The sequence below is a fragment of the Nicotiana sylvestris genome, chromosome 8, assembly GCF_000393655.2.
Source record: "Nicotiana sylvestris chromosome 8, ASM39365v2, whole genome shotgun sequence".
Classification (NCBI taxonomy): domain Eukaryota; kingdom Viridiplantae; phylum Streptophyta; class Magnoliopsida; order Solanales; family Solanaceae; genus Nicotiana; species Nicotiana sylvestris.
In genome coordinates this window covers 97,496,275-97,513,498 of record NC_091064.1, presented here as the reverse complement: position 1 = coordinate 97,513,498, position 17,224 = coordinate 97,496,275, and the positions used below count along the sequence as shown (strand labels likewise).

The 17,224-nt window shown below is 36.0% G+C and overlaps 1 protein-coding gene across 1 annotated transcript; it reads left to right on the top strand.

The window, feature by feature from the left end:
- The first annotated feature begins 5,210 nt into the window (after window positions 1-5,210).
- LOC104222188 (uncharacterized) lies at window positions 5,211-12,622 on the top strand. Its single transcript, XM_009773380.2, has 9 exons — window positions 5,211-5,621; window positions 5,707-5,910; window positions 6,421-6,478; window positions 6,798-6,860; window positions 7,874-7,943; window positions 11,336-11,451; window positions 11,641-11,730; window positions 11,810-11,941; window positions 12,280-12,622. The coding sequence occupies exons 1-9, from the start codon at window positions 5,257-5,259 to the stop codon at window positions 12,415-12,417; spliced, it is 1,236 nt and encodes a 411-aa protein (XP_009771682.1). The 5' UTR covers window positions 5,211-5,256; the 3' UTR covers window positions 12,418-12,622.
- Window positions 12,623-17,224: the final 4,602 nt, after the last annotated feature.

Sequence of the window (17,224 nt, the reverse complement as noted above, 5' to 3'; positions counted from 1 at the left end):
TAGGGTAAATTGGAGTATTTCGGCGAAAGTTGGAAAATTGAAGTTTGGAAAATGGAGAAGTTTGACCAAGAGTTGACTTTTGTGATATCGGGGTCAGAATGCGATTCTGAGAGTTGGAACAGCTCCATTATGTCATTTGGGACTTGTCTGCAAAATTTGGCGTCATTCCGGGTTGATTTGGTAGGTTTCGGCGCGAGTTTTAGAGGTTGGAAGATTTGAAAGTTCATAAGTTCTATTCATGGCGCGATTTTCATTTCTGGCATTGTTTGATGTAATTTGAGACCTCGAGCGAGTTCGTGTTAAGTTATAGAACTTGTTTGTGTGTTTAGACGGGGTCCTGGGGGTCTCGTAACCCGTTTTGGACGAGTTTCAGATGTTTTGCATGGTTTTGAACATGACTGATTCTGGTGTTTTTGCACCTGCGACTTTGGAGCACAGGTGCGGCTCCGTGCATGAGCCTGATCGCGTCTACGATCTTTGTGGCATGGAAGCTAGCTCGCTTCTGTGAATGCTGGAACGCAGGTGCGTAACCGCTTCTGTGATTGATCTATCGCATCTGCGAAGGAGCCCGCTTCTGCTCTCTTGTTATCGCTTCTGTGACGCCATTGATGTGGCTATATTGTCTGCAGATGCAGACCTAGGCCTAAAAGTCAAGTTCGCAAATGCGAACGTCTGCCCGCAAATGCGAACGTCTGCCGCAAATGCGAACGTCTGCCCGCAAATGCGATAGCGCAGATGCGCTTATGTGGAAGTGCTAGGCAGAATCATTAAATTGAGGGTTTGGCAATTTTCTTCATATTTGGAGTTTTAGACTTCGATTTTGGGAGCTTCTTTTTGGGTTTTTTTTAAGCAAATCGATTCGGTAAGTTTTCTTCACCTAGTATATAATATATTCCATAATTTTATATTCACTTTTATCATTTAATTTGTGTTTTGAGTTGAGGAAAATATTGGTTTTTGAAGAAAGTTTTCAAAATAAAAAATCATGATTTGAGGGACGAAATGGTATCAGAATTTGATAATTTTGTAGGGTTGAACACGTATCAGAATGAATATTCGGTTTTTGTGAAATTCGTCGGGTTCAGAGGTGCGGGTCGAGGGTCGACTTTTGGACCGATTTTTGGATTTTGTTAAAGATTAAAACTTTATGATCCGGAATAGTTTCTTATGAGTTTTATTTGTGACTTCAAGTTGTTTTGGTTGGATTTGAACCGTCCGGAGGTCTTTTCACCCGAGAAGTGTATTTTAGAGCATCGGTCTGCCTTCTTTGAGGCAAGTATCTTGCCTAACCTTGTGTGTGAGATTTTCCCTTAGGATTTGAGTCTTCTATGTTGATTGTAGTTCGTGTACGCGAGGTGACGAGTGCGTGCTCGAACTTATTTGTGGAAAGTTGGCCTTTAGGGTTTGTAGGTCCTTATATTTACTATGTAAGAAGTTGTTCCTGATACGTTTGAGTTCCTATTTGCTAGTTTCACTTCTACATGCTTTAATTAGAATTTATTGCTTTAGGATTCACTCTTATTGCCTATTTGTCTCTTCTTTGACTTAACTGAAGATTTTGCCTCTTCTATCGTCATGCTATCTTTCCATAACTGCTTATCTTTAATTGAAATTATTATTATCTCATCCTATAATTGTTTAGTCTTAATTGAAGTTATGATTATCTTCTTCTACTTACCATTATTTGAATTGTTGAATATCCTTCGCAATCGCTCAACCATAAAAGGAGTTTAGATAAACTATATCTTAGTTGACTTGCCTTTATTTGGAACTATTTGACACGTGTTGGCTTCCTTATTGTTGACTTGTATATTGTGGGGTCGTTGCTACATATTAGTTTTCCCTTGTTGAACTGTTCCCTTTATGCCTAACATTCTTTACTTTGGTTATTCCTTGTGAACTGATTCTACCGTTTCTTTGTGATTTAAAGTTCTTGAGTTGATTACTCACCGTACTTTATATTATTGTCATTGTTGCTGTTGTACTTGTTGTGGTGATGTACGAGGTTTCTGTCGTGCTGTAACTGTTATATCTATTGGTGGCGCTGTATATGTACTTTGGGACTACAGAACGGTATTCCGGGAGATCCCCCTTCCCTGCATACTTACTTTGGGACTACGGAACGGTATTCCGGGAGATCCCCCTACATATTTACTTTGGGACTACGAAACGGTATTCCGGGAGATCCCCTTGTTCTGCATATTTACTTTGGTACTATGGGACGGTATTCCGGGAGATCCCCCTGAACATTTACGTTTGGGACTACGAGACAGTATCTCAGGAGATTCCCTATTGTTATTACTGTGTTATGAGCTATTTTTTTCATTTACTTTATCTCTGTTATTCTACGTGTTGCCCGTTCTTTTCCTTATGCTTACTAGCTAGTATGAACTATGTTAGGACACTTGCACAAGCATACACGTAGCTAAGCGCCCTTATCAGATAAGAGGTTTTCTTGATATTGTTGAGTATAGATGTACACCCTTGTTTACTTGCCTTCTATGTGAGAGTGGTTCTGGTTGGCCCGGGAGATATCATCATGATTATGAGGTGGGATGAGGGCACAAGATGCCAAGTGTTGGGTTCAGGTATTGAGACCCGTGAATTGTAATTTATCCGAGGTTCGGTACTTCGTGAAGGTTGTTGAGTAAAAATCAAATGAAAAAGCTGTCGTAGTTGTTGAGTTATTATTTGTCTTTGTTGTAACTGTGGTTTCGGAATTAGGTTATGTTTCTTTCACTCTTCTGTGTCATTATTATAGTATTCCGCTGATACTTGTCGCTTCCCTTTCTTACTATAATTATTATATTGTTAGTCACATTGCGTAGCTTCCATGTAGAAACCATGCACCATTGTTCCCATACTTACACTTGTTTTGTTTATTAGACCAGTGGGTGTCTTGGTTGTTCCTTGTCACTACTCCACCGAGGTTAGTCTTGATACTTACTGGGCACATCTGTGGTGTGCTCATACTACACTTTTGTACATTTTTTTATACAGATCCAGGTATTGATCGTTAGTAGATGTGCGGATTCTTGCCAAGGAGACTCAAGGTAACCATGCTGCTGCGCTTGCAGGCTTTGGAGTCACCTTCCTATTTTGTGTTCACACTGTTTTACTTATTTCTAAACAGTTGTATTTAGAAGTGGTAGCGAACTGTGTAGAGCTTAGACTTGTAGCCGATCTTGGGAATTGTAAATTTTTGTGGAGATTTCCCTTTTAAATTGTTAGATGTTCTTCTATTATTGTTGTTATTCTGAAAATGTTAGGCTTACCTAGTCCCTAAGACTAGGTGCCATCACGATACCCAAACGAAGGGAAAGTTGGGTCGTGACACCCCCCTTTAATTTATTTTAACCCAAAGAATCCATTCTTTAAAGACACAACTTCTTCTTCTTCTTCTTCTTCTTCTTCTTCTTCTTCTTCTTCTTCTTCTTCTTTTTCTTCTTCTTCTCTCAATGGTGAACTTCCCAAACCAGCATGTAATTTTCCAGAAAGTTTTCCATTGATTTCATCAGCCAGGACTCCCACAGGTTTTCAAAGGGAATGGCAATAACCTTAGGTTTTTTATTACTGTATTTCCGAGCCATTTTCCTTAGAACTTCAGACACAGTTCTTTCCATGTGCGGCAACGGGAAACTCAGTGGACAACTTGACAATGCAGCATGTGCCGCTTTATGAAGCGAATCCAGAAGTTTCCCTTTATCAAGACACAAGCAGTGTGGTGATTCTTATTTTTCCTTTCAAAGATTTGTTTGTCATACCATCCGTGGATTGAGGATGTAATATTTTCGTACTACATTACAGATATCTTACAAAGTTCAGTATCACACAGTGGACAAGTATGTCATGCATCAAAAGCTTAAGAAGTTTACCTGACCACTATAATACCATCGGAAGCAATTCTTTGTCTCTCATCAATACAAAGTTCAGTAACTGGAGATGGGAGATGGGATATGGAGAAAAAATTACAAGAAAATACACATGACTTCACACCATAACAAAAAATGGCCTATGTTTTTAAGTTTTACCCAACCTAGCCCATATTGTACATATTTTGAAAGCACTAGCAAATTCAAAACTTGTGTTCTTACAACCATTTAAATTTGAAGTGATTTGGAGTAGATTTGAGCAAGATTTGAGTTAAATTTTAGAAAAGACGCAAGGAAGAAGATGAAGTCAGTTTTTTTGTATAATTATGTATAATCTTGTATAATAATGTATATGAGTGTATAAACACATCTTATACACTATTATGCACCTTTATACAAGCATCTGTAGACGAACTTCTTCCACTATTTTCTGTTGCAATTCTTGTTCAAAACCAGTCCAAATCTCCATTAAATGACTTCAAATTTTATATACAACCTCCTTATACTATTTCTAACAAGTCTAAATAACACCCACTCCAAATTTCTCATAAAATCAAATTCGAAATTTAAACCCACATATTTAAGCTTGTTAAAAATTTAATTTTCACCATCCAAATGGATTTGGTTGGTTGAACTAATATTTGAGTCACATTTACTGATTCAAAAATTAACTTAAAAGTTTGAACAATCTTTTTTAAAAATTAAATAATAATTTCTAGAACCTATTGGAGTTGGATGTTGAATCTTAGCCTATTAATTTTGGGCTAGTTGGTTGTAATTAAAATATGGGCTATAAAATTAAAAAGTATGAAGCTCAATTATTCTTATGTGAAATTTTCCCATTAAAGAACCCTAATGAAAAGAAGAAGACGAAGACGAAGACGTTGTTGCATCTTTAAAGAATGGATTCTTTGGATTAAAAGGAATTAAAGGGGGCAGTCGGTAATGAGGCGAGTTACAGGTAGTTTAGTGTTTAGGGCTGGATTTTAAGTTCAGCCAAAAAAATGTAACACGTGGATTAATTTTTAATCGGTTAGAAATCAGTGCATAATTGAGCCAAAAATTAAACGAAAAATGCTTTTTTATTAAAAAAGGAGAAATGAGGACTTTATTGTACCAAATTGATACTTGAGGTACTTTAGGCCCTTTTCCGCCTTAGAAATGAAGGACTCTATACTTCATGCCATTTTGTTAAATAAAATTTACTACTAAAACAATTTTAGTACACAATTTGTCATTGCTATAGCTTGGTAAAAGAAAAATAAGAATCTCCAAAACATCACTAAAATCATGCCACGTAACATAAAAACCTCCACAACTCCACAAATTAAATAGATACTCAACTCTCCATTTTCCCTCACTGCTGCACTCTCACAGTAGAGAGATGGCTTCTACTTCTGCAGCTTACATTACTACTTTCACTTCTAATCTTCATGAAATCAAACAAAAACCCTTTTTTCCAAGTAAATGTACAGATTTATTCCACCCCTTTTCTCCTCTAAATCTCAAGAACCCAAAGTTCTTTAAGTTTCCTAAAATGACTCTCTCAAATGAATATGAATATGTGGGTACAGAAAATTTCAACTCCCCAAGAACAAGTTATAATTACAATAATGCCACTACTGCTAAGTTTTACAAAAGGATGGATTCTTGTTTGGTAATTCCTCCACCAAAGGGTAAAAAACCCAAAGCTATAATCAAATTTGTTGGTGGTGCTTTTATTGGAGCTGTTCCTGAAGTTTCTTACAGGTTAAACAAGTTGTAGTTTCTGGAATTGGTATTAAAGTTCTAATCTTTTATTGATTTTTTGTTCTGGGGTTTTTCTTGTTAACAGTTATTTGCTTGAGAATTTGGCGAGAGAAGGGTATTTGATAATATGTGTGCCTTACAATGTGACATTTGATCATGCCCAAGTCACAAGACAGGTTTTCGAGAGATTTCATGCTTGTTTTGGTTCAATTTTAGCATCAGGGTTGCCTGATTCTGGCCTTTCTGCTGCTGACATTGTTGATTTGCCACTTTACTCTGTTGGCCACAGGTAATTAATTAGAGTTGAATCACTCTATTTCTCCATTGTTGTTTCCTAATAGTTTGGTTCAAAGGCTAGTTATTTTATAATGGGTTACTCGGTAATTAGTTTGACTCAGCACCAAGTTTCAAGAAAATATTTTGATACTTCTCGTCTTAAATATGCATAACATTTGTGTGGCTATAAAAAATTTCACTTGGAGTAAAATGGAATTTAATGTTAAAATTATTTCTAAATTTAGAAATATATCATTCTTGAACACACTTTTAGGAAATACTATACATAAATTGAAAAGGAGGGAGTAGTAAATAGATTTTCACGTGAAGGCTTCAATATCCTTCTTTCCGTGTGCCATTAATGTAGCTCAGTCTGAGTTAGATTTGCTTAATCGGCTTGTTTCAAAAGCGTTCACTAATTTTAACTCTTTTTACTTTGAAGTGCTAGAGGTGAATATAGTTTTACCTGGCTAAGATGTCTTCTTTTTTTCTTTTTTGTTTTTCGGTACCGTGGATTTTGCAGTAATGGTGCTCTTATTCAAGCACTTACAGGAAGTTATTTTTGTGAGAAGATACCTAAGGTTTGGCTTCTGATATTTGGCTTACAGTCTACCTCCATTTACCTGCAGTCATAGAGAATTCTGAACCTTTAGGAGTCATTTGGTACAATGGTGGGATATCCCATGGGGATTAGTTATCCCACCTTCTATATGGGATAATAACCCCATCATTTTGGTGTAAAAGCTATCCCGGGATTAGCTAATATCCCAAACCAAATATGGAATAAAGTTAATCCCAAACTCTATCCCGGGATTATTATCCTTATCCCATATACCAAACGACCCCTTAGTTCAAAGAAATGAATGTCTTACTGAATCCATTTATGTGTCTTTCATGAAGGCTAATATTATAATATCGTACAACAATAGGCCAGCGTCAGAGGCAGTGCCATATTTTGAGCAGGTAACTTGTCGCTTTCTCACATGCTATATTTTGCTTTTAACATTCTAATTTTGTGCAGCTATATTGGCTTTCACCTAGTGTTTTTCATCATTCATCTTCTATCTAGAGACAATATACAATCCATTATAGCTTGAGAATAACAAAATTGACTTTTTCTTTTACTTTGTTCCCTTTATTCTGCTTTAATTCCTAAAGTATTGAACACCCGTGTGTGGTTATGGCTTCTGTACAAATGCTTCAACTTATCTTTCCGCTGCTATGTGTTCCTTCTCAACTTATTATATCTCATAATCTTAATGTTATACTTATGTCTAGTTCCTTTTCCGAGGTCAAGGTAAATCTTTGCCTGCTCAAGACCCCGCCAAAAATGAACAAAGAAAGAAGCCTGAATTTTTAATAAAAGCGTATGCAATGCTGTTATCATGTCATGTTAGCAAAGCTATATATGCTTTTGTGAGGTTTATAACAAATAGAAACAATGGTATAGAATGAAAAAAGTGGGAGAGAGCACGAGTGCTGAGATGAATTGACTGCTAAGGAGAAGATCTAGATCTGGTTTAATGGCATGCCATTGGCATCAAAGAGAACACTTGAGTCTCTGATAACTTGCTTTACTTCATTCCATTCTTTTTCCTTTCCTACTCCCTGATGGAAAATCGGATAAAGCTTATCTGCCGTGTATTTTGTTTTATGATTTGATAGAGAATATAGGTGAGGAGAGTCTTAGACAAATTTAAGCACTTCCTTCTTTTCTTTTCGTGTGTTTGTCTAAGGGATGATTGATAATCTATAAGGATAACTATGTATGGTACTGGCTTGTAATATAGGTGTTTTCTGATAGGAGTAAATGTGGACGAGGAAGGATCAGATGCCGTAATTACTTTTTTGAAAGAAGCATGAAATCTTGCAACAATTTGTTTTTCTAGAAACTTCAAGTTCAGCTTTTATTTTCTCCATAGAACAATTTGCTGCCAAAATGCATCATTTCTTGAGGTTTTTATCCCATTTTGCAGTTAGGTCTTCTTGTTGGCCAGATGGTTCCTGTTATATCTCCAGTATATTCAATGGCTCAATCCGCTTCAGGTAGATCAATCTAACTGCTTCTCTATTATTAATTTCCCCTAGAAACCATAGTAGTGATTTTCTGCAAATTTGTAGTATGTTGTGCTGAAACTATAGCTCTCATTCAAGTAAGATTGTGAAGATTCACTATTTGTAAGTGAAATTTTATTTACTCAATCTAATTAATTAACCATGACAATTACCTGCTCTATCTTAGCGGTTCAGAGCTATCAAGGGCAGTGCAGATATTAGTTTGTTAGGGGGAACGAAAAAATGAAAAAGTTTGTTAGGGGGAATGAAAAAAAAGAAAAGGAAAGCTGCTGTAAGCTTCAAGATACTTTATTTGCTTCTTTTCATTGTGACATACCCATTTCACAAAAATCTCGGAGTAACAAACTTACCAGGACAAAGCTAAAATCATTTGGGAATTAGATATAATATCTATTTGAGGTGATGCAAAAATGATTAATGTCATAAACAAATTACAATGCACGTTGCTCTTTGTCTTTATTAATCACCTCAACCAATTAGATTTCTTCTAGCTCTATTGCATGCTGATGAAACTATAAGAGACGTTAGGGTGTGTTTGCTATGAATGCAAACGTTTTCCACAGAAAATGTTTTCTTGGAAACTATTTTTTTGGAAAATAAGTGATTTTCATACTTATTTTCTGGTGTTGGGTTAGTTAGCAGAAAATATATAGGCTACTCAGACACCATGGGAGACGGAATGTGTAAGGGGCAGGGGAGGATCATGGCAGTGGGGGTTCAGGTCGGGGGTTAGGGGCCGAGGTCGAGGTTCTGGTCAGGGTCGGCTTTAGGGTTTGGTTCGGGTTTCGAGTTCAGCTGGTCGGGGTTAGGGTCGGGGGGTCGAGGTCGGAGTTCCAAATTGGGGTTCAAGGTCCGGGTCAGGATCGGGGTTCGAGTTTGGGGTTAGGAGAAGGGGGGAAGGGGTCTCGCAAACAAGGTCGAAGTTTGGGGTCAAGGTCAAGGTCGGTGTCAGGATCGGGTCAAGGGTCAGGTGTCGGGGTGGAAACAAGAGTTGGGGGTCGGAGTGTTGGGGTCGGCATCGACCCCAAACCCTGATCCTGAACCAACCCCGTCCACGAGCCCAAACTCCGAACCTGACTGAATTCGAACCTCGACCACGATCCCCGAATCATGATCCCGACCCCAACTCCGAACTCGAACCCCACCCTAAACTTGAACTTCGACCCCCTATCCAAACCTTGATCCCCAAACTTCGAACCCAACCTCAAACCCTGATCCCCCCCTCGACCTTGATCCTATATCCTGAACTCAACCTTAAACCCTCTCAACCTTAAACCCCAACCCTGACCCCCGAACCTTGATCTTGAACCCCGAACCCAAACCCCGATGTTGTACTCGACCCCTTGACTTTAAGGTCAGGATTTGGGTCTCGAGGTCCGAGGGCCATCGGTGGAGGGGTGGCAGGAGTTGGGGGTGGTTGGGTTGGGATGAGATCGAGATGCGTGGTGATAGGTCGGGGGCCGGGTGGGAAGGGTGTCGATTTGTGGGGGGGGGGAAGAGGGGGGGGGTTGATGAAAGTTAAAAGAGAGTTTTGGATAATGTTTTTCCTTTCTTGGTAGGGAGTTCCAAAACATGATCAACATAAGTTTGAGGGGTCTAGAAACATTAAATTCTGATTTTCTTGTTTAGAGATGTCAATTGCTATTTCCTTTATGCAGCAATCTTGCAAGCAACTGCTGCTCCATCTACCTAATTTAACTTGTATGGAGCTTAAGAATAAAATGTTTAAATTGATTCTTATGTTGAGATTGATGCAGAAGTGTACAAAAAATTGTCTGAATTATTAGAAGTGGTATACTTAATTAGAAAAATGTACATGATTTAATATTTGTTTATGAGTTTAAATTGTTCAAGGAAGAAAAAAATTTCATTTTCAAGAAATAGGTGAAGTTTTTTGTACCGGAAAAAGGAAAGTGGGTCAAATTCAATGGAACATGTGAATATTATTTAATTTCTCCTTTCGTTGCCTACTACACTCTTTTGTTTCCTACTCTCTTTCTCATTTTTCTATTTTTCTCCTGCAATTGGACAAGCGCATGTGCTGTCTACCAGTTGATCTTAGAAACTGTACATGATTCTAGTGATTTGGTGTCAAAATACAAGAAAACCCACTTTTACCTTTTCTGGTATTCCACTTTTTGTGGAGCATCAGACGACTTCCTTTTAAAATGGCTATTAGATGTAGAGATATAATCTTTTTAGATCAAGCAGAAGTAAAAATATCCTCCTAGTGTGAGCTTTAGCTGATTTTCTGGAGGAGGTAGAATCTTTAGGTTGATTTGCTAGGCTCACTGTGACCTTAGCTGACACCGCTAGTTTTTTATTATTTTTTATCTTGTGAATATGGTACTGACCTGCCTTAATGTTGTTTTGGTTTCTGTTTATTTATATATATATATATATATATATACACACATGTAACTTCGTAAGGTCTTAGATACTACTTGTTTCAAAACAAAAAAAAATCCTCCTACTGAAGGTCAGGTATGTGAGAAAGGATTTAGGCGAAGTTCAATTATTTCTTTGTAAGTTCTTAGATACTACTTCTTCTAAAATCTTGACCTATTCTTACTGAGAAACTACAATAGTTTCCTTAACCTGAATGATACTGATGATGTCTTGTTGATGTTTGACATAAGAAGTTAATAACTTTGCACATTAATTCATGCGAAAGAATTTAAACATGCAACGTAAAATCTTACGCCACTAGATGAAGTAATCCAAGACTTCTATAAACCCTTCAGGTGTCTTTATATACACGATGTGGCACACCACATAACTCTTTTTTTTTTTTTTTTTTAAGTTCAGCGAGTGGAATACTACATAACCCAACACCCTCCCAGTATGTGTAACCCGATTTTGGTTTCACGCGTGGACTTTAATGTGTTCTTACAAGTGTGAGAATGAGTTTAGTAAATGTTGGATCTATTCTTTTGTGAAATAATATGAACATCTAACCCACGACATTAAGGCAACGAGTATGAAAATAAGAAGGAAACTTCATTTTAAATCTTACCATCTACTATGTCAAAACTTTGACAGCATTATTTATGAAAACTAGGGCCAAGAAAATCAAGAAAAATAAGGCTGATATTCTTTTGAAATCTTACCATGTTGATACGTGTCCATAACATTAACTTAAGCTATTAGCAAGAAGCTTCTACAGACACTCAAATTTGTACCTTTTTTAATACTTAAGTCTTCTTGATGATTGTGTTATAGTTTTTTGCAAAGTTCAATTAAAGTTTAAGAGTTACAGATGTTGCAATGCTGGAAATACTGGAGTGAGTGATGTATCAATATGATTGATCAAGAGCTTCAATGAGTTATCGTTCACTGTATATGTATGACCTAATATGTAGGAGATGCGTTGAGGGTGTTACTTGATACAGCTGGAACAATCATCCCTGACTATGATCCGGAAACAGTTGTTTCGTTGACTAAATTTGCTGATCAATTGCCTTCGGTATTTGGCGAGGTATGTTCTGTCCATTTTATTTATTGGTGATCCTGCAATTTGGTTGAAAAATTTATTGTCTCCCTTACATGTTACAGTTTTGAATAATATATATCTTGTTGAATCACACTGTCTTCATGCATTCCAAATTTTAAGCATATTATGGTTTTGGTCTTAGTTATCGGTCTAATGAGATTGTTGTTTCTTTAGCTTGCTCAAGGGATATCAGAGTTCAAGCCAACACCCTCTGAAAATCTTGAGTGTTTCAAAAACTCATACAACGTCAAGCGTACACTGCTGGTATTCATATTATGGTTTTTATCATCCAGAAAAGTAGTTTCTGATTGAAAGTCAATGTTAGTTTTGACCTTTATTTCAGGTGAAGTTTGACTCTGATACGATCGATGAGACAGATCGGCTTGAAGAGACATTAAAGCCCCGAGTAGAATCTTTCGGTGGAAAGGTGGAGAAAATTGCATTAACTGGTAACCACATCACACCGTGCGTACAGGTAACTTGCATATTGTTGCGTGATTTTCTTTATTCACTTGTTTTAACTAGCTATAGAAATAAGGAGAACTCTTAAGTACATGAGATACGACTCTTGCGAGTGATATCAGTTCTACTTGTTACCAGCATAGTCCACTGAAAAGTGCAAATTTTAGCATCATTTTCAAGCTGAAATTGTTAAAAAGGATAGTACCACGCAATGATAATGGAAACTCCCTTATCCTTGAACAGTCCTTTACTCATCCTGATATAGAATATGAAAATTGCTCTTATAAGTGAACATTGCGTTATTCGTTCATTTCAACACAATGTGATTGTTTTTTTTTTGGGGGTGGTTAGGAACCAAAATGGCGAGTAGGAGCGGTATACACTCCAGCAGATGCTGTTGCGCAAGTGGTTAAGACTGTTGCCTTAAATGACACTAAGGGACTATGTACAACCATTGTCAACTGGTTCGATCGTATCGAGGAGTTCTGAAATGCTGTTACCTGCATAAGCATGGTACTGAAGCACAATTTATGGGTCAATACCAATGCAGAAAAATGCACATATATCATCACAGTAATACAATTAAACCTCCCCTCGCCCTTCCTTAGAAAAGAGAAAAAGAGAAGTGTATGTCTATACAACGTTGAAAATGTTTACCAATAAGTAACAATTTTGATTCGAGGTCTTCCCATCATACTTATTAGCTCAAATTGCTTGTGAGAAATCAAATTTTGTTAACCCTTTACTATACCATTTAATTGGGATTGACGTGGTTAATTCTCTTACCCCGCAAACGAGACGATTTCCGATTAGAGTTGGGAGTCTTTATTTAAAACTCAAGCTAGTCGAGTACAAAGATAATAATACAATATTTCACCTCATCCTTCCCAAAATGAAAACGTGCACTCATAGGTGTATGGAGTTGCCTAATTCCTTCACAGCAACTTTATTCTTTTATTTGGGTAATCAAACATTACCATAATAGCCTCTTATTCTTTGTCAACTACGAGGAATATTAATATTGTCACCACGATCAAAAATAAGGTGGCCTCGTTGATTTCCTTTTAATTTCGTCTAGGTCAGTTTGCGAAAAGCGCTAAATGTCCAAGTCTAGTCCGCCGTATGAGCTTTGGTGCATGTATTTGTCACCTGTACCAATTTGTGAAATTATTATTGGAGTTAATTATATTTTGTTTAGAAACTAATATAATGCCTCTTGCTTACTTTGGAGCGGTTACTTGTTGCTAAATAGATAATTATGGTGGTATACAGTAGCGGAGCTAGAATTTTTACCAAGGGATATATATATATTTTACACCCCTTGGTTGAATGTGGCTTCACCATTGATGGGTATTGATAATCATGGATTGACCACCATGATTATCTATTTACTTGGTAATGAAAATTCTTTAAGTACCAATGAATTACAAATCAAGTAAATTCAAAGTCTAAATAAAGTACTGTAATCCTTTAAGAATGTTATTGTAATATTTATTTTATGATTGTTATTTTAATATTACATGTATTAAATATATTATTAAGTTTCAGTATCTCTTTTGTTCTCTTTAAGTTTTGCATGTAGAATTTTAGTCTTGATTTCCATTAAGGAAATATCTTTTAAATTTTAATTTTAATTTATTTACAGCATAAGTATAGATTCTTTTAGGAATTTGCTATAAAAACTACATATATATATATATATATATATATATATATATATATATATATATATATATATATATATATTTTGTATTATGTACCTTAATTTAATATTTATTGAAATCTCTACCTTTCTTTTATCATTAGTTGTATAAATATATTTTTGAGTTCTGATCACTATCAATAAAATTACTTATATGTGAATTTTTCTATTTTTTTATTTTTCTCATTATCCAACATTATTAACTTATACGTTTGATTACTCAATTTCACTCTTTTTTAACTCCAGAAATAAAATTCGACTTGTTCTACAGATAAGTCTATCACATATATTAACAAAAATCTTTTTGGTTAAAAAGATCCGCATAATTAATATAATATCTGATTTATGAATAAAGCTCTTACATTATTAATATTAACAACTCATATGCAAAAATTTATATATTATTTTACATGAATAAGATATTGCATGAAAATTTCTATAATGTCACTCACTGGATGACATTCTTTGAGTTGCTATTCACTGATAAAAAAGATTTCAAATATTATTTATTATATAATAATTTTTCATTATAATATATGTTAAATATATGTCTGAACCGAAATACCCTTAATGTCTAAAAAGCAATTACATAACCACCATCACAAGTTTGAAAGGCTATTATTGCCAAATTTGATATTCTCATGTTAAGGATGTGAATGTGTCACGACCCGGATTTTCCACCCTCGAGAGTCGTGATGGCGCCTACTAGTGAAAGCTAGACAAGCCAATTATTCCAATTATTTAATTCTTTTTATTTTTAATCACTTAACAATTGTGAGTTAACATTTCATAACCAGCGAAGATAATAAAGCGGAAGAACGAAACATAACAATTAAAAATAATATCGATACAAATCCATAAACATAAGCTACCCAGAACTGGTGTTACAATTTCACAGACTGTCTATGAATACTACAAATAGGGTCCGAACAAAATGGATACATATCTGTCTTTGAAATAATAAAAAACAGAAGAAAAACTAGATAGGAAGGGGACGGCAAGGCCTGCGAACGCCTGCGACTACCTCCGATTGCCTGATGGACTGAAGGCAACAACCTCACTACGGTCCGAAAACTGCAGCACCGGGATCTGCACACAGTGCAGAGTGTAGTATCAACACAACCGACCTCATGTGCTAGTAAGTGCCTAGCCTAATCTCAGCGAAGTAGTGACGAGGCTAGGACAAGACTACCAAATAAACCTGTGCAGTTAAATCATATACAGCGAAAAAATAAAGGTAGAAATTTACAGTTAAGGATAGGACGGGGAAACATGTTGCGGGGAACATCAAGTAACAACAGAAAACCAATAGATAAATGTAAAGAACACCATAATTCAATTATCAGCAAGAATCAAAAAATCAAAGACAAGTGCACGGCATCACCCTTCATGCTTTTACTCTCATCCTCACCATAAGAATCAATATAATCGGTACGGCATCACCCTTCGTGCTTTTACGTCACATAATCATGGCACATAATTATCCTTCGTGCATTATCACTCATATCATGGCATGACATTGTACATCGTGCGGCACGACATCACCTTTCGTACTTTTACCTCACAATATCGGCACAACATCACCCTTCGTGCATTAATACTCTCAAAATCATGCACGACATTACCCTCGTGCTTTACACTCTTTCTCACCCAAGAAACAATCACAAAGCAATTTGCGCAAGGGAATCAATAATATCATAATAAAATCCCATCAAGGGAATAATAGCATAACAACAATATCCCAGCAAGGGAAATAATATCATGAGTAATAACATCCCGGCAAGGGAGATAATATAAAAAACAATAACATCCCGGCAAGGGAGACAATATCATAAACCTCTTCTCTTTTCCACATTTACTTTACAACTCAATTCTCAACTTGAGCCAACGCTCTAAAATATTCAATTGCCAATAATACTTTCACAAGCCTTGTTCAACAATAGAAATCATCATATAAAGCATGAATAATACGAAATAGAGTCACATTAATCATAGTATAAGACTCACGGGCATGCTTGACACCGACATATAGATACTTGTCACCATGCTTATACGTCGTACTCAACAATTAACACATAGAAAATAAGACTCAACTCCGAATCCCTCAAGCTAAGGTTAGACCAAACACTTACCTCAATGCCACGAACACAATTCAACCCTCAACTACCGCTTTACCTCTTGTTTCCACCACCAATCCGCTTATATCTAGTCACAATTTACTTAATAATATTAGTAAATGCTAAATGAGTCAATTCTAATGAATGAAAATAGTTTTTCCAATGATTTTCCCAAAAAGTCAAAAATCGATCCCGGACCCGCTTGGTCCAAACCCGAAATTCGGAACAAAACCCGATTACCCATTCGTCCCCGAGCCCGGATAAATAATTGGTTTTGGAATCCGACCTCAATTTGAGGTCTAAATCCCTAAATTTCAATATTCTTAGGTGTCGCACCTCCTTTTTGCCGCGCCCGAGGGGCGCGTGGGGAGTTTTCTCCAATTGAAGGACAGTCGAAACGGGATTTATTTAGTTATTTCAGAGTCGCCACCTGGGAATTTTAAGGCGTCCCTAGTCACCAATTTCAATCCCTGAATCGAGGAGAATATGACTCTGTTTATTATTCTGCGAACCAGAAATCCTGAGTAAGGAATTCTGTTAATCCGGAAGAAGGTGTTAGACATTTCCGAATTCCGTGGTTCTAGCACGGTCGCTTAACTGTTTTTATTATTGGCTTAATTATCTTGATTTTTATTAAACATATTGATGTTACATGATTTTTGCTACCGCTTATACTTACTGTGTTTGAGGACCCTTCTTTGAATCGAATTACACGTACGTATATTCGTGTTTTAAAAAATTGCGGACTTGTGTCACGCGTACGTGTACACAATAACTTTTGATAATATATTTATTAAGCAATCATTTTTTCAAAATTGTGTCGAATCAAGAATATTTGTTTTTCTTGAATAGTGAACCGTACATCTCGGGTTTTTATGAAATTGATTTAACGCCTTTGGATAAATCCTTTTATTAAATATTCGTTCGAAATTGCGCGTACGCATAATCCGAATTTTTACTTTTAAAAATATAATCAGGGTACGCGAACGTATCCCTAATTGCGCAAAATATTTGTAATGGTTTAGGGATTTTCCACAAATTGTTTATTATATTTATGTATTTCTTTTATGTGAAAATCATGAGAAACTCCTATTTAGAGGCCTATAAATTCTTTGAAAAGAATTCGCAATCTATTAAAGGTTGTTCGTCGATTATGATTTCCGAATATAAGTTATATTCATTCCAACTATTCAAATTCAAAGAACAGAATAAAAATATGATTAATACTATTTTTAAACAAATATGACATATATATATATATGCCAAAGAATAAATTGCATATGAAACTGAAAATAAATGATTCATAAAGGAAGGAAATATTTTCCGAGAATTTTCATTATTTACTTAATGCAAATTCTATTTCTAATTATCATTGATGTAAAGTGTGGCAATTTATGCTTGTACATCTCTTTTCATTCTCATATACTCGCTTTTAATCTAATAGGCCTAATTATTTGGTCACTTTGTTTTATGAAGA